At 41.7% G+C, this 17,716-nt stretch overlaps 1 protein-coding gene and 1 long non-coding RNA gene across 6 annotated transcripts in view; one reads left to right on the top strand and one right to left on the bottom strand.

Annotated features, from left to right (window-relative positions):
• Positions 1–4,501, bottom strand: part of LOC121396270 — a 7,649-nt gene extending 3,148 nt beyond the window's left edge. Inside the window, exons 1-2 of the long non-coding RNA XR_005962936.1 lie at positions 4,416–4,501; positions 1,592–3,690 (exon numbers count right to left, since the gene is read on the bottom strand). This is a non-coding gene — a long non-coding RNA (uncharacterized LOC121396270). The remainder of the gene's footprint in view (positions 1–1,591; positions 3,691–4,415) is intronic.
• Positions 4,502–4,618: 117 nt separating this feature from the next.
• LOC121396267 (traf2 and NCK-interacting protein kinase-like) lies at positions 4,619–16,107 on the top strand. 5 transcript variants are annotated; one of them, XR_005962935.1, is made up of 15 exons: positions 4,619–5,420; positions 5,818–6,066; positions 9,486–9,715; positions 10,266–10,304; positions 10,560–10,625; positions 10,802–10,855; positions 10,948–11,073; positions 11,180–11,290; positions 11,456–11,546; positions 11,669–11,796; positions 12,076–12,130; positions 12,335–12,407; positions 12,691–12,866; positions 13,373–13,575; positions 14,103–16,107. XR_005962935.1 is itself a non-coding variant. In XM_041571079.1 (15 exons), the coding sequence occupies exons 4-15, from the start codon at positions 9,689–9,691 to the stop codon at positions 13,498–13,500; spliced, it is 1,074 nt and encodes a 357-aa protein (XP_041427013.1). In that variant the 5' UTR covers positions 4,619–4,855; positions 5,341–5,420; positions 5,818–6,066; positions 9,486–9,688; the 3' UTR covers positions 13,501–14,127. The 5 variants fall into 5 exon arrangements, 4 of the variants coding, with proteins under 4 accessions (XP_041427013.1, XP_041427012.1, XP_041427014.1 ...); XM_041571079.1 differs by having other exon boundaries at positions 4,619–4,855; positions 5,341–5,420; positions 13,373–14,127; XM_041571078.1 differs by having other exon boundaries at positions 13,373–14,127.
• Positions 16,108–17,716: the final 1,609 nt, after the last annotated feature.

A 17,716-nucleotide genomic window follows, 5' to 3' on the forward strand; every position in this document is an offset into this window, starting at 1 on the left:
CAGGAAGAGCCATTACTATGGCACAGAGGACAAAGAGCACAGTACTGGGTGTTGCAATACAGAGTAAATACATGCAGGAGAGCCATTACATTGATAAAGAGACATAATGCAGAGTACTGGGTGCTGCACAATTGAGTGAATACATGCAGGAGATCAATTGTATTGATACAGAGTACTGGGTGCTGCACAATAGAGTGAATACATGCAGGAAAGCTTGATAAAGGGCCCAGCAGAGGCCCGAAACATTGCCGCTTTGTGAGCTGAATAAACCCTGACCATCGAATCAATTGCATCAGCTGTGCCACAGGTCTCTTGTTTTGCTATGTACAATTTTTGGGCTTTGGGCAGCATTGGGTCCGATAACTGACACCAATCCGGTGTTTCAGGCCTGGAGCAGCACTGCAGATATTGCAGAGTACTGGGTGCTGCACAATAGAGTGAAAGCATGCAAGAAATCCATTATAATACACAAAAGCCATGAATATCCTGTAAATTATATCCTTATAAACGGTGAGTAGTGATGTCATCAGTTATAAAACGGTGAGTAGTGATGTCATTTCTGTCACATGACTCACTAAAATTTGTGTATTATAATAAATAAAGTACCCCCAGTTGTAAAATATGAGGATATTAGAAGTTACCTCGGAGTTCCATGACCTGTATAAAAACACTCGGCCTTCGGCCTCATGTTTTTATATGGTCATGAAACTCCTCGGTAACTAATAATATCCTTATATTTTACAAGACCTTTATTCACTATATATTAGTACAGAGACATTGTACACAGTACTAATGCAGTTTTCTCAGCAAGTCCCTTAACTTCTCATCTAGTGGGCTCACCTTCTTAGTTCGGTCACACCGTAAAGGCCAAATATTCGGCAACTGACATAGTATAAAGGGTGCCACAAACATGCGCAGTACTGTGCTGCAACGTTTTATTACAAATTCCACAATATGGAAAATGCAGGAAAGCCATTACACTGCTACAGAGACACAATGCAGAGCACTAGTTAATATGTATGCATGATATCATCACATTGGCACAGAGACTCAGTGCAGAGTAATGGCTGCTGCACAATACATTAATACATAAAATAAATGCAGGGGGACATTGCACTTGTGCACAGATAGAGCAGGGTACTAGGAGTTATTTAGTGTGCATTATATGGTGCTCCTTGTGTCTATAGGTGCAAGAGACTCAGGGCTACAGAGAGCTCAACACACAAGTATTGCAGGAACTTAGATTCCCAAAAAATGAAGGGGTGGATTAAATGTTAAGTTTAAAACACAACACTGACATAATACAGGGGAAAGGTGCAATTAATTATTACACATGTAACAATGCATTTCCCTCAAATGTAATTCCTTTTAACACACTGGGACCCCAAACACATCCCCTCTCTGTTCTCTACAAACCCAGTCCCACAAATGGGCTCTGCTTACAGAACTATACTACACGCATTTATAGCACCAGTCTATCAGGGGAAGAGAGGCTTCTGGGAAGTCCAGTAACATAACATTACATGAAGTCATGAAATAAACGCAGCTACAGGAGGCAAGTCATTTTGGTCGGCAGGCGACGGCTATTTACCCGGTTCGGCCGAGCTCTGTCCCACAGGCATGCTGCAACTTGCGAACGACACGCGGCGTTCAGTTCCTTCAAGTCCAGGCTGCACTCGCGCCAAACTTTCTCCACAGCTCCCGCGTTCCCTCACGCAACAACGTAGCCACGCCCCTTTCCTTGAAGCTGCGCCGCCTTCGATGACGATGCTGCTTGCTCCGCCCCTGTTTGCTGGGGAAATGGCGCGAGAATTTTTTTTTTGTGTTTCCTGCTAGTTAGCGGAAATCTAGTTAGTTGCCCTCACTAAATAGTTCTTGCCGACTTGCTGTCTTGTTTCTAGTTCTTTCCCAGCGTGTGTTTAGGCTCCTATTTTCACCCAGTGCGGCTGTAGACTGTATATTGGGGAAGGGGCACTAGTGTAATATTTATCAATATTTATCAATATCAAAAAGTGAATTTAGAGCAGGGGTGTCCAAACTTTTTACAAGGAGGGGCAGATTTGGTGAGGTGAAAATGTGTGGTGGCCGACATTCAGTCTGACATGCTGGATCCCAGGCAAAATGAAATGTGAAGCCACTACAATATATGGGATTTCTCTGTACACTATGACTATGAGCAAACTTAAGGGACTGTTCCTGCTGAATTGTGCTTAGTACAGGGGAATACCTATGCTGCCATAGTTTTAGCCATTTGTAAATACAACAAATGAAACATGAATGGCCAGACACATTCTCTACAGCTCCCTCTTTTGATATCACATCATTCTGCACGGAGCAATCCCATTGACTGTCATACTTACTAGGCAACGAAATGGCTTAAATGCAAATGTTTACTGAAGTTTAAACTTGCAGCACTGGGTGTAATGAGGGAAAGGGGATCTTTTCAGTCGAGACTAGGGTTGCCACCCTGCCGGTATTTTACTGGCCTAGCCGGTAAAACACCTGCCGGGGCCGGTATTACAGATTTACCGGCAATGTAGCTGCCGGTAATTTGTAATACCCTTTACAAAGGCCCTTGCCCTCCAGTAAAAACATACATTTCCTTTGGCTTCTGCGATGTGGCCCCTCCCCTTTTGCGGCGCTACCCTGTGGCCCACCCCTTTTTGTGCCGCTGAACGTCGGCTCCGCCCCCCTTTGCGTCACGGTCCGTCCCTTTATTATCCGCCCCCACCACTGCCCGGTATTTTTTTTTTTTTAAAAGATGGCAACCCTAGTCGAGACAGTGCGGGGGAGAAAGCAATCACGCAGGGACATGGTTGGATACACATATTTGTTTAAGGTTAAAGGCAGCAGCAGTACTTGTGCTCTCCTTTTTCCCCTTCACTCCTGATCCTTTTTCCCCTCACTCCTGAGATGTGCGCTTTCCCTTCTCAGCATTTCATTCTGAGCTGCTCTCCCGACTGTCCCTCCTCTCTTGGCCTCCCTCCCTCCATCTCCCCGTGTCTCGTCTCAGGGCTGTGACATCAGCAGAGAGAGAGAGAGAGAGAGGGCGCGCAGGGAATAGAACTGTACCTGTAGACCTGGAAATAGAAGGTAGAGCTTTGACTGAGTCAGGAAACAGGGTTTTCCCAAGGAAATCAATTGGAGCAGAGGAGCAGCATCCATCCCACCCATTTGTTGGAGTCTGTAGTTGGTGGGTCTTTTTGATTGAATTTCACAACTTACAGGGGCAGGCAATGTAAATGGCAGTCAGAAAGGTGTGGGCATTTGATTCTCTGCGGATTAGGCTCTCTGGAGAGATGATTTATGTTTGGATGCCCTAAATTCCCATCCAATGTGGCTGCTGAGGGTGACTGGTATGACAGGTAACACGTTACAGTATTAACAGTGGGACAAGCACGTGATTCCACGCTCTTTTGGTCATAAACTCAATTCTAATTTTTGTCTAAATAATTTATTACACTTATTAATAAAAGGATCTGCTGTTTTCATACTAGTCCTGAGTGGCTCTTGTATTTCTTTTGGGGGGCTGGTGGTTAGCAAGGGGTGGGATCTGATGGATGACAGCTGATGTATGTTCTCTTCAATGTACATTATCTCCAATAAACCAGGCACTGAGGCTCCCAGAATAATTTTTCTCTTTGTGCTGAGTAGTTGGATCAGCTAGTATGGTGTATTGGTGCCATTGTTCTAGAATACACAACATAAATGAACATTAAAACAGCACAAGATATAAGGCTATTAACTATATAGTACCTGTAGTATAGAATACTACTTAATATTTATTTATTAATATTTATTCCTTATTATATGCAGATGTATGACTATGGCAAACCATAGTGATGTGTGGGTTGGGAAACCGCGACCCCCATTTGAACCTAACCTGCTATGCCCCAGCCCACACCTGACCCTAACCCTGACCACTCCCTCTTTATATGCCCGCCCAGCTGTGAAGTCATGAAAGGGGCGGGGTCTGCACGAGTACATAAAAAGGCATGTGCAGAGGCCAAAGTGGGGTAGAAAAAGGCTGCAGCCAGCTTGCACATCACTACAAATCCAAAAAAGTGGGTCACAGCTTCTGTAACTTGGGGTGCTATTTATGCAGAGAGTATAAATCATGTGGATGTTTTGCACTATACAGTACATAACCCAATAATAAGTGATATTATTTGGAAAGCAGGTCTCTATCCACCTTAGCCTTGTTAGTAATGGGGGCCCATGTTCAATATCAGTATCAAGTGTGATCTCTGTGTCTCTGCCTACACATGAGCATCATAGTACCTTGGGAGAAATGCCACTTAACTTGCCCCTCACTCTACCACAGGGACTCTGACAAAACTCCCTCATGTCGCACTATGTCCTGCCTGGTACCAACTGCCCTATAGAAATCCCCCTGCCTGCAGCCCAGCACTTACTTCATAACAGGCAGAACAGCACTTCTGTCTAGACAGGTCTCCCTCTGCTGTGCCTGCTCTCTCTGGGCTTCTCCCTCCCACACTCAATCTCTGGAATCACTGCAGGAAGCTTTCTCCCATTGGCTAAAGTTAAAGGAAATTAGAGCTGAGGTAAGACTTCCTCTCCCATTGGCTAAAGTTACAGGAAATTAGAGCTGAGGCAAGACTCCCTCTCCCATTGGCTAAAGTTACAGGAAATTAGAACTGAGGCATGACTCCCTCTCCCATTGGCAATTAGAGCTGAGGCAACACTTCCTTTCCCATTGGCTAAAGTTACAGGAAAAGCTGAGGCAAGATTCCTTCTCTCACTGGCTGCAGGATACTCTCTTCCACTGGCTAAAATGACAGGACGTGGCCATTTGCAGCCATGATGCAAGATGCTGCTCTCCCATTGACTGCAGGTTACTTCCCTCCCACTCACTGGCTAAACTTGCAGGGGATGGTTTCTCTCACAGAAAGTCCTCCATGATGTGCTTGTGTGTGACAAAGGGATGGGGGTGGGGCTGTGTGTGTTACTTCCATACCAAAAAAGCATAAAACTGGTGTAAAATGTAAGTTATGTTTATAAAGCTGCACCATGTGAATTAACCCTGCCCTTTGGCAATAATTCCATATAGTAAAGCTGTGAGGCACTTGTTTATAACCCTGCGTATACCAGAGTTACACCAGAATTTACACACAGAGCCCTTGTATATCAAAATACCTGCACTTACAATAGATGTTGTCTAACTGCCATAACACTGATGTATATCAAGAATCATATACCTGCTGTCTAATCTTGTAAGGTCTTTCATTGACTTTTTAGTATAAGCCCTTTATTTAATGCCACCTTTATACTTCCATTAATATCCCCCTATTCATGTTATCCTCTTCCTTTGCTGGGCAGAACTGCCATACCACTTGCCAATGTAAGGGCACCAGGAATGCAGCTGTGAATGGACACTGACAATTTAACTCATACAAAGTGTAAGTATACTGTAGTTAGTGTTGGACTGGCTCACCGGATACCAGGAAAACTCCCAGTGGGCCCAGGTGTCAGTGGACCCTCATGCTTTTAAAACATTTGGCCTATTTCATGGCCATTCCCTATTTCTATGAGAACAAAGAGAAAATAGATGGAATGTTAGATTATAGTATGTAAAGAAACGAGACAAGGAGAATAGAGGTTGAGTGAGGAGAGGAAAAATAATATAACTGAGAATGGGCCCCTGAGCTAAGGTTTTTGGGTGTGGCCTTGGTGTCTCAGTCCGACACTGACTGTAGTTGGTCTGTTTAATAGAAAAATAAATCAGGAACACAATAATATTTATACATTGATTTATTCTTCTTTACTGTAACTCTAAAATCCCTGTGATTTAAAAAGGGTTACCCCCTCAGCAGGTCGCGGTATGAGAAAGATGAGAATCTTCATCCAAGGTGGGAGAGAGCATCACTGCAGACCTTCTATCAACAAGGAAGATTTATTGCAGAGATTTCTCACACCTACTGTGGGTCCGTCACTGGCGAGGGCACCCTGGGAGATGATACTGTGGCCAATGGAGAACTCAACGAGACAGATGAGATCTGTGAATATGGCATTTCCTCACCAGCTGGAGCCAATTTCTCAGGAAATGTAATTACTCTCTATAATGTTCATATCTATAGAGGTTCATGTGATATTAAATTAGTGCTGGCACACTGTAAAGTCTTATATTGGCAGTGAGGCCATAAATTTCATTTCGCATCTAGATTCCGCATGTAATTGTATTGCAATGTACGTTTCTCTGTCGTTTTTTTTGTTTTTTTAAATTGTTGCTGCCATTTTCCCAGCCACCTCCAGTCACTCTGTCACATGACCTGATTTTTCATTTGACAGTTATAATAACGGTTTTCTCACTTTCATTTCTGGGATCAGAGGTGAGTGGACACACAAACACACTAGGGGGATATTTTAAGGAAAATAATGACATAAATGCAGAAAATTGCCATTTAAGAGAGTCAGTAGGTAGCACCTCGGATATTAGCCTTGGTTTTGCACATATTTTTTAATTTTAAAAGTGAATATGAGAGAGTTGAGCATGGGGGGAGGAATGGGGAAACAGGGAGACTAAACATTCACAGAAGTATAAAATAGTATTGGGTACCAGATTCCTCTTCTAATATATTGCTATTCACATCTATTTCTATAAGTCACACTGTATTCACGTGTCTAGTTTAAAGGATATTGAGATAGAACTGTCAGAGCTGTGATATTGTCAGCCACCAACAGTCACCTTGATGCTGCCATAAGTCTGATGGATGACCGTTGGTAGCTGCCTGGGTGAGATCACACATTGAAAATCAGTAAGGTAGACAGGAATATCATTTGTATTTGGACTTCATTTTGTAATGATTTTCTCTTTAGTTGCACTGCCCTACAGTTTTTAATTGTAACTGTCATCTGGTTGCTAGGGTCCCATTTACCTTAGCAACATGTGTGCCAACTTTGCAGCCAATCACAGTTGGTATAAGAAATCATGTGATTGGCTGCATGGCTAAATGACTGTTAAAATAACGGTTTTCTCACTTTCATTTCTGGGATCAGAGGTGAGTGGACCAGCACACACACTGGGGGGGGGGGGATTTAATAGAAATGCAGAAAATCGACTTTAATTGTGCCACTGAGTAGCGCCTGGGAGTATTATCCTTGGTTTTACTCATATTCTTGTATTTTAATGAATATAAAAAGTGATTGTGAGAGTTGGGGTTAGGGAAGGAATGGGGCAGCACTTGCTGTTCAGTTTGCTCATTTTGTATATAAAATTGCCTTCTGTAAAAGCTCTTCAGGGTAAAGTTAATGACAGGCAGCCATTGCTTTTTACTGATCTGAAATGTCTAATGCTCCCAACAGCATCCCCTATAAGACCATCAGCCTTTAGTCATCTAACTGTCACTGACCTACAAGTCCCAGCACCCCTATCAGTCTTTTAGCTTTGAGTCTTCTATCACTGACCTACAAGTCCCAGCATCCCATATAAGATCATCAGCCTTTAGTCTTGTAACTTTTACTGACCTTCAAGTCCCAGCATCCCATATAAGACCATAAGCCTTTAGTCTTGTAACTTTTACTGACCTTCAAGTCCCACCATCCCATGTAAGACCATCTGCTTTTAGTCTTGTAACTTTTACTGACCTTTAAGTCCCAGCATCCCCTATAAGACCATCAGCCTTTAGTCTTGTAACTGTTACTGACCTACAAGTCCCACCATTCCCTATCAGCGTGCTGAGTATAAGAGCTGCCATTATTGCTACCCCCCTTTTCTTTGCCGATTGATAACCCTAACCCCACCTATGCATTGGTACATCCTGTTAAACAGTCAGCAATGTCAGTATCTGTTGCTAGCAATGATGTCATCACCTGGACTGCTCCATGGGGATGAGGATGGTTAACAATGTATCACCTATGAGCTTTTTGTTATGTAGCCATGATCTCCACCAATTAATTTTTGCATAAACCAGTAGCAAAAGGGCACCTGTGCATGCTGGGAGTTACTCAGGCTAAAGAGCATCCTGGAAAAGAAATACCTTCCCTGCTTCAACCGTGTCCTTTCTCATGGAAAACCCTTAAGTCTACAGAAATACAAAGATGGGGAGATTTAAAGTGTCAAATGATCTGATCCCTTTTATAGACTGGTGAGCTTTAGATGGGGTAGATCAGCATGCCCCCTCACTAGCCATTGTATAGGCAGGGCCATTTGTTTCCTAGAAATTCTGGTCTGCCCTGAGCTTTGCCCATAGTTATCTAGTTCCCCCATAAATAAATACTACAACTCCCAGCATGCCCAGATACCTTTGCAGTTTTTGCTCATCTCCTCCATCAGCCACTCTTACACCTGGGTACTATGTATATGGCAGCATGACAGCGGGTTAAAAAGGTATCTGGAACTGTAGTACAACATTATGGTGAGTGGCAATGTCAGTGCTCTTCTCTGATTTGAAGTTAAAGGGGTGCTCACCTTTAAGTTTACCTTTAGTATTTTAGAAAGCCAATTCTAAGTAACTTTTCAATTGGTCTCGTTATTTAATTTTAAGTTTTCAATTATTTGCTTCTTCTCAGCTTTCAATAGGGGACACTGTCCGTCTTAAAACAATGCTCTGTAAGGCTACACATTAAGGTTATTGCTACTTTTATTACTCCTTTCTATTCAGACCTCCCTAATATTACATTTCTCATTTAAATCAAGCATGGTTTGCAGGTAATTTGGAGCCAGCAACAGAATGAAATTTGCAACCGAAGAGCTGCCTGATAAAAAGCTAAATAACTGAAACCACAATATAGAAAAATGAAATCAGTTGCAATTGTCTCAAAATATCCTCTCTACATCAGGATCCCACCTTTTGACCTTGAGCAACATCAGAAGTAAAGGAGTGGAGCACACTAGCATGAAAAAGTTCTTGGGGTGCCAAATAAGCGGATGGCCATTTGGTATCCATTGTGGATTGTCCCTAACGAGTTTTCTGTTTGGCAGTGCACCTGGGTTTATGCAACAAAAACTTGCCTCCAAGCCAATAATTCAAAAATAAGCACCTGATTTGAGGCCACTGGGAGCAACATCCAAGGAGTTGCAAAGCAACATGTTGCTCACAAGCTACTGGTCGGGGATTCTATAGAGCTGCTGAATAAAGAGCTAAATAACTAAAAAAAATAACAAATAATAAAAACTGCAAATTGTCTCATATGATCGCTCTCTATATTACACATAACTCTCAGCAGCCTCATCAGAGCTTCAACATCAGTTGTTGCTGAAATCTAAATTCTAGTGATGATAAAATAAAACTGTGAGGTTTCTTTTCATTAGCAGGAACTGGGCACCATGTTATAATAGATGGAAGGACGGGGCCAAGTACAATTTGATTCAAAGGGGAACTTTCATTCCAAAGCTGTTATTGCTGCAATGTTATTGCTGTCAAGGTGTGAATACTGATATAAGGCAGTGTATGCTGATATGTACAGCAGAGAGGGCCGGTGCACGTGAGCTCACAATCTCTTCTTTCTTTTCCTCTACCTTAAAGTGAAAGTTCTGAGCGACGAAGCGATTTCGGAGTGATTTTGGAGAGATTTTCAAATCTACTTTCAAAGTTTTTCAAAGCGATATTCAGCGAATTTTTACACCTTTTTTTCACGTCTGTTATAAATAACATCTTTCATTGACGTCTGCTGATATCGCTTTTTCATTCCCAACTGCTCTTTTGAGAGCACAAAGACTGGGGGTGCAATGCCATTCTGGGCCCCCCAGAGGAAGGTAAGGCAGCCGATACCATTTTATTTAAATTAAGGGTTTAAAGTATACAATTTTAAGTAAAGTATACAATGTTAACCCATTCAGTAACACAGAGCAGGCCATATGCACCTTTATAAAGGGTACATATTGGGGGCAGCTTCTTACAGAATCAGACTGTAAACTTGAAATCTGTACCCAGCTGTATTATAAGGGAATTACATGTCACTATAAATTAATAATAGTTCGGTTCTTATCCAGGGGTTTAACTATAGAGGAAGGAGACCCTGAGACTGATGGGGGCCCAGAGGTTTAGGGGGACAGTGGTTTGGGGGGGTCAGAGGTTTAGGTGGCACGTGGGGTATTAATCAATAAATGGGTTCATGAAAATGCCTTAGTGTGCCCTAAAATGATTGTGCTATGGGGCTCAGAAACTTCTAATTGCATCACTGTCCTGTATACTTTACTGAGTAGTAACTTTGGGGAAAGAGTCATACTAGGAAGTACCATTTAGTGCCAAGTGTTGGACCATATAAAGTCCCTTTACACTAATGATCTTTCTTTTTTCCCTCAGCGACAAGCAGAATGTGGTTCCCTCTCCGAGACTTATAAGGTGAGTAGAAAATAGGGTAAAATACATGACTGTAGGGGCTGCTTGAGCATTGAATCTCGCAGTAGGTTTGGTGATGCCCCCGCCCAGTTGTAAAACCCTCCCACCTGGCAGTTGCCTCTCTATTTCAAGTACCTTATTGCCAATCCTCCCCTCTTCCTCTGTCTGTCCCCCCAGGTAAGTGATACATTTTTTTGATACCCTGTGGCATATTATGTTATCAATAAAATTCCTCTTTTATTGTATTCTATTTTCCAGCCTCCTGATGGTCGGCTGACCAAGGACGTGCTTCTCGGAGAGGGTGGAACTGGAGAAGTGTTTAAGGTAAGGGAAAAACCAATCACTAAATGGCAGGGGGAACTGGAAGCAACTTCAAGTGCTAGTGGCATGTTGTGGTCCCCAAATAGAATAGACAGTAAACTCCATTTATTCCCAAAATGAATCTTGATATTTGCAGCTAATATTGAATGTCAGTTAAACCTTTTCTATCTGTGTTACAGGGTCGCCACCATCGCAAAGGAGTGGTGGCTGTGAAGATGGCCAACATCAGCAGGGTAGTGTATTTTTATAGTTCCATTCTCCATATCATTCCTAATTTGTGTGGTCGACTATGTGAGCTAAAGAGTTTCCCGTTATCCCACTCCAGGATGAAGAGTCTGTTTGCCGGGAAGTTAGTTTTCTCCGGAAGTTCGGCGGCCACAAGAACGTCGCTGCTTTCCATGGAGCCTATTATAGTGCTCCACTTAATGAGTGTTCATCGGAGCTGCTGGAGGTAAGAAATTATTTGCTGTATCACATTTTATCCCTTTTGTGCCAAGGGATCTCCATTAAAGGTAATAGAAGGCCTTAAATAATTTATTTCTATTTTTCTACTGCAGATTGTCCTTGAATACTGTGGGGGCGGCTCCCTACATGACATGATAAATTCCACCGAAGGCCAATCCCTGAGAGAGACCTGGATTGGCTATGTCTGCCAAGAAGTGTTAAAGGTAAGGCCAGATTTGCTTTACGCACACATATATATATATATATATATATATATATATATATATATATATAATATATATATATATATATATATATATATATTATATATATATATGCTTAGACCGATATCTGTTATAGTCTTATAACATGAATCTCAATCCCCCCAGGCACTCAAGCACATCCACAAGAACAGAGCCGTGCACCGGGACATCAAGAGCCCAAACATAATGTTTACAGAGAAAGGGAAGGTGAAACTGAGTGAGTAAAACAGTTATAATATGACGGAAAGCTTCTGTGAATATAGAGTCAGAGGGTTTCATAATACAGGTCTTTATGTTATTGCATTTAAAAATAAATTTTTCATTCATTTGTCATTTCAGTCGATTTTGGACTCTGCTGGGACCTGGACCCACAGACTGGAAAGTGCTATGAGAGTGAAGGCACTGTGCACTGGATGGCGCCCGAGGCCATAAGGAGGAGAGGCAAACCAGTGGCGTATGACACCAAAGTATGTTGTACTTATGATACTTGGTGCACTTAACTTTCATTGTTACTGTACATTTTTCTCTAACCTCTTCCCTCCTGTCTGCACAAATGAGTGCTGCATTCAGTTAACATCAATTTATGTTACAGAAGAGCTAAACTTGAAGCCATAGGTGCCAATTCTTCTGTGTTTTCCATTCATTGTACGTAGGCACTGGTGGAAAAACCAACTGGGCAACAAGTAACTTACAAATACACTAAGCCAATCGCTCCTTCTAATGCTTTTTGGTGTCTTTTTTTCCAGTGTGACATCTGGTCCCTGGGGATTACTGCCATCGAAATGGCCGAGGGAGAAACACGTAAGTGACTCATAATTGTCTTCTGCTGCTCCAATGAATAAAATAATTGAATATCTTATACAGTATTTGTATGAATGGTCTAAATATATATATATATTATATTATATATATATATAAATATTATATATATATATTTTATATATATATAATAATATATATATTATTATATATATATTTTTTTTTTTTTTTTTTTTTTACTTTTAGCATATGCCAATCAGTATCCAGTGTCAGACCTCATACTGAACAACGATGCACCGGAGCTTCAATCAAAGACCTGGTGAGTCCTTCCCAGCTCATGATGTGCTTGTGTGTAGTTACTGTGTAAAACCTCTCTGGGAATAATGATCTTTTTCTCACCTTTATACTTCTCTCCACTAAATCCTCTACATACCTACATACCCCTTGGGTACTACCTGTCCATGTAGCCACAGTTGAACTGGATTAAAGTGGGTACATCAAACAAGGCAATACTCTGCATTTATAGCTAAAACCCAAAGTCACTGCATTTTGTTTGATTAGATAAAGCTAAAAGCTGTTCTCATTTCAATATTTTTTTACAGGTCACAGAATTTTGTGTCCTTTGTCAAATCTTGTCTGGAAAAGGAACCATCAAAGAGGTGGAGTGCTGAAGAACTTCTGCAGCACCCGTTCATTACTGAACTGCCCCCAAAGAAGACAATTAGGGCTGAAATAAAGAAACACCTTCAGGTGCTGCAGAACCATCTGACCAAGAAAGGTTAGTGAATCCATTATGTTAAGTATAAACCCCCCCACACTTTTGCATAACTTATATCAGCACTAAATTGAGAAACTGAAAAAGGTGGTCGTTTTATATTGGCGCTAGGAATAATAATTTAGGGATAAGAGAGAAGGTTTATTACTTGGTTCAAATTACCAAGTTATTGTTTATACTTACCTTAAACCCCAGGCCGGTGCTCCTATCAGCAGAAAACTGCAACGGCCCAGGGTTTCAGGAAAGTATATACATTCACTTGGGGTGCCTATATTTTGGTACCCCAAGTAAATGGCCCTTTCCTTTTTTTAAACCTCATTACATTTTAGGGTAACATTGACAATGGAATTCTAAGACAATTTGCATTTTTATTTTTGAATCATGCACATTTTATCCTGTAGCAATTCTGTGCATCAATACACACTCACTAGCTTTTATCCAATAAATTAAACAAAAACATGATATTAATTTTGGCTATTTCCTTACTGTGATTTTATTCATTTACACAGGATTGAAGGGAGCAGCTGTCTGGACCATGAAGAAGCTGCAGAGTGCTTGGTCCTTCTGCACTCCCCAGACATTGCCAGAACAAAGTGTGGCTGAGCAAATGGCACTGGAGGGCTTTCCCTCTTACTGATCTTGTGGCAAATAACATCAGTGCTCAAGATGAACCTCCTTAATAACATCCAAGGAGAAACATCCACAGGGAAAGGTACCATCTTCATTAAATATTCCTACATATTGGTCCTAGAGAGCTTTAGGACAATATTTTCAATGCCGGCGGACAAATCCCAATTTGGTCCCCTTCTACCCAGTGTGTGTATGCATCGACAGTAACTAAATCCACCTGTCACTGCACACAAGAGGTGGATTTCTGCTAAAAAAAAATCGAATGCATTTTCCGATCAAAATCCTCTCCATGACCTAAGTGATAATTGGGTGCATACACACATCAAGCAGTGGTGGATAAATGAACCAGCCCTGGAGAATTAACTGATTTGCCATCTTTCCTTTCCTAGTCATCCCTGCAGACTTTGGGGCAAAAGTATTAGTAAAATTAACGGAATTTATCAAGCTGTATATGTTTACACCATGTGAATGCCAGATTTAAAGCCATTATTATACATTGCTTCCAACAAAAAGAAAAAATTCGTAAAAAAATGTACACCGTTTTTTTACACGGATATTCATAATGATAAACAGTATTACTTATTGATGTTTATTTTGTTTCTCAAACAGCACCAGTGCCAATGACAGCTCCACCAGAACCATCTCCTTTTAAGCCACCATAGCTGAACCAGTCGTGTCTTGAACATCCACTGACAGTGTCTTCACCTTCATCCAGAGCTCCATACTTACTGTATCCTTTTCAGACCACCATATTTTCACTAGTGGTGTCTTGAGATCCTGCAACTCCACCAGCAGTCTCACTTTGAAGGACCACATCACCACCAGTGGTACCTTACTTTCCATCTAATGGCTCCACCACCAGCCTTTTCTCTCCCTTCTAGTGCACCTTTACCACCAGACTGTCAATCTTTTCACAGGTCCACATGCCACACAAGCCGCTTTTTCAAGAACCACAGCTCCACTTGTGATGCCTAAGTTTCCATCTACTATAGTTCCAACAACAGCCTCTTCTCCTTATTCTTCTGCACCTCTACCAGCACATTCTACCATCTGCTGCACCTTCAACATCTGCAGCTCATCATTATGCAGCATCAGCATTATTCTGGTGTGTTTTCTTCATTTTACTGAAGACTATCACCTTTTCACCAGAGGTGTCTTAAGCTCATGCAACTCCACCTGCATTCATACTTTCGGTAAGGCTCCACTGTGCCCTCCAGCATCCTGTCTGCCTGTGTGCAGATGTGGGAGTGCACATTCTTTTGCGCATTCTTGGCACTTGCTGCCATCTATGTGCACATCCACGCACCATATCTGACTTTATAACATCGCGTGTGCATGTTTAAGCCTTTTCATTAAAGAGACACCAAAGGAAATATATTGAGCTTGGTTATGTTTCCTCGCTCTTGATCTTATTTTTGCTGCTTCTGACTTCTGGATTATGACTCGGCCTGATTCCTGGACTTTCTATTGCTTGAACTCCGCCTGCCTCTTGACCTCTGCCTGTCCCCGACCATGAATGAACTCAGCCTGCCTCTGTTTTTTGGCCTGTCCCTGATTATGCTTGAACTCTGCCAGCCTCTTGACCTCTGCGTATCCCTGACCATGAATGAACTCAGCCTGCCTCTGTCTTTTGGCCTGTCCCTGATTATGCTTGAACTCAGCCTGCCCAGACCTCAGCTTGACTTCAGGAAATGTCTTCCTTTCTGGTTTTCCACTACCATCTGTATTTACACTATCACAGCTCCAACAGTGGTGTCCACATTTAATTGTCACAGCTCCACCAGTTAGATTTTGCCTTTATAGTCCACAGCTCCAGCAGTTGTATCTTATTTTGTAACATCCATTCTTCTTTTCATGCATCTTTGTATCCACAACCAGACTCTCTTTCTTATTCTGCTACAACTCTACCACCATGCTAACATACTTCCAGCATTTTCATCTCCGTTAGCATTACATATTACACCTGCCACAGTTAAAACACACTCACATACCCCTCCACTTCCTCCTACCGAAATCATCTTTCTTACAGTCCTCCACTACTGTATATAATATCTACAGCGGTGCATCCTCAGCAAATGGTCTTTCTCTATACAAACCAATCCATTTGCACCACCGGCCATCTTTATTCTTCTTATTTTCCACTCCAACAATATTTCCTCGTAACTTTATATTGTCTTCAAACCACCTCACAGCAACCACTAAAACTAAGGCCCCTTAAAATAGTAGTTTCTTCAACTCCCTATTGCTTCACCATTGGTGCTTTTTTACTTCATTTATTTAACTCCAACTCACATTTTCAATCCCTGCATGCACTCTTATTGTTTTCTATTTTTCATATCATCATACACACACACCCCTCCACATACTGCACCCTCTCTAGTTTATCTTTTAATTCATAGCCCCCATCTGCACCTCAAGTGGTATGGCTTCATTATTTTTTCTTCTACTCCAACAATACCTTCAAACTGACATTTTGTTTTTAAGCAGCCTCACATCACCATAGCAGAAAATCCTCCACCACAATCCCTTAGGGCAGAGACACACTTTGAGATTCGGGGAGATTAGTCACCTGGCAACACATCACTTCTTCTTAAAACGACTAATCTCCCTGAACTGCCTTCCCACCAGCTAGAATCTAAACCGCCGGCGGGATGGCAATCGGAGCGCATAATTTTCCGAAGTCGCCGGAAGTTTCCTTGTGAGGCAAATTCAGGCGACTTGCAAAACTAGGCACTCCGAGTGCCATCCCACCAGCGATTTAGATTCTAGCCAGCGGGAAGGCAGTTTGGGGAGATTAGTCGCCCGAAGAGGAGCCGATTTGTTGCCGGGTGACTAAATCTCCTAGAACCTCCACGTGTGTCTCTGCACTTATAATTTAGAGAGGGTTGTATGACAATTTAGCAAGGGAAAAAACACAGGGATTCTGACATGAGCTTTTAGTTGAAGTTGATCCAGGGACTTGTCCGACTGCCCATTTGGGAGTCAGGAAGGAATTTTTTCCCCCTGAGGCAAATTGACTCTGGCTTCAGATGGGGTTTTTCGCCTTCCTCTGGATCAACTATTAAATAGGCAGGTTCCTTTAAAACTAAAACATGAACTCAATGAATGTGAGTCCTTTCCAACCTCAATGAATATGAATAAATCATAAATTAAAAAATTAGCATCTATTATATAAATAAAGCTTTTGATACATATTTTATTTGTGTTTTTGCTTTTTTATAGTACCATAGTCCTGTCAGGGAACTTTTGAGATGATGGACACCTGTAGTGCAAGGGAAAGCAGTAACTGAAAAGAGAAGGAATTAAGGGGTAAATTTATCAAAGAGTGAAGTTCCGCCACTAGAGTGAAATTCCGCAGCTCTCAATTAATTTCTATGGGATTTTGAAAGGCGTATTTATCAATGGGTGAAAGTTCACCCTTTGATAAATACGCCTATAAAAATCCCATAGAAATGAATGGAAAGTGGCGGAATTTCACTCTAGTGGCGGAACTTCACTATTAACTTCACTTTTTGATAAATATACCCCTGTGTGGCAGGGGTGGGAGAAACAGGTGAAAAGAGGTGTTAAAAATTAAGAGGTAAAAGGAAGGAAGGAGCCATGTCTGGGCCCGATCCTGTTGATTTTTATAGAGGCCAGAGTTTTGGTCAGTGTCCAAAGCCTTGAAGGACACTTTTTCATAATTAAACATCAACATAAACACTACATATTGTGTATACAAACATATAACTGGGATTAGTACATTGTACTAGACTGGGTTTTGGTGTTACAGACGTACTAACGTGTCATTATTCTTAGTACATTATGGGCCTAGTAGGGACTATCCCAATAAAGATACCAGTAGGATGTTTTGGGCCTAAGTGGGATTGACCCATAAAATATTGTTGTTTTTTGTACACTTTGGGTTTAGAAAGAACTGACCCATAAACATGTCACTGTCATTAGAAGGCTTCTGTCCTGGATGGGCCAGCTTATTAACATGCTATTATTTTTATTTAGGGTCCCTAGGTATAGAAAGGTATTTGCCTAGTGGAAAAGCTCTATGAGCCCTGGGCCAAAGGGAGGTGTGCATAATTTTAATTTACATGAATTGATACCCCTTTGCTTTTCATCTATATATTACCCTAGTACCCTGCTCCCCACGGGTGCACAGCACATCTGCCTCTCTCTGGAACAATAGATAGAGGAGGATCCCACCCCACCAGGGTATCCAGGAAGGATCC

The sequence above is a fragment of the Xenopus laevis genome, chromosome 7S (assembly GCF_017654675.1).
Source record: "Xenopus laevis strain J_2021 chromosome 7S, Xenopus_laevis_v10.1, whole genome shotgun sequence".
In the NCBI taxonomy this organism is placed as follows: domain Eukaryota; kingdom Metazoa; phylum Chordata; class Amphibia; order Anura; family Pipidae; genus Xenopus; species Xenopus laevis.

What these genes read in the sequence shown, in the direction of transcription:
- LOC121396267 (XM_041571078.1), top strand. Translation starts at nt 9,689, where the DNA reads ATGCCATTCTGGGCCCCCCAGAGGAAG. An exon ending in TCTGGGCCCCCCAGAGGAAG is followed by an intron (nt 9,716 to 10,265) that starts GTAAGGCAGCCG and finishes TTTTTCCCTCAG; the next exon opens with CGACAAGCAGAATGTGGTTC. An exon ending in AATGGCCGAGGGAGAAACAC is followed by an intron (nt 12,131 to 12,334) that starts GTAAGTGACTCA and finishes TTTTACTTTTAG; the next exon opens with CATATGCCAATCAGTATCCA.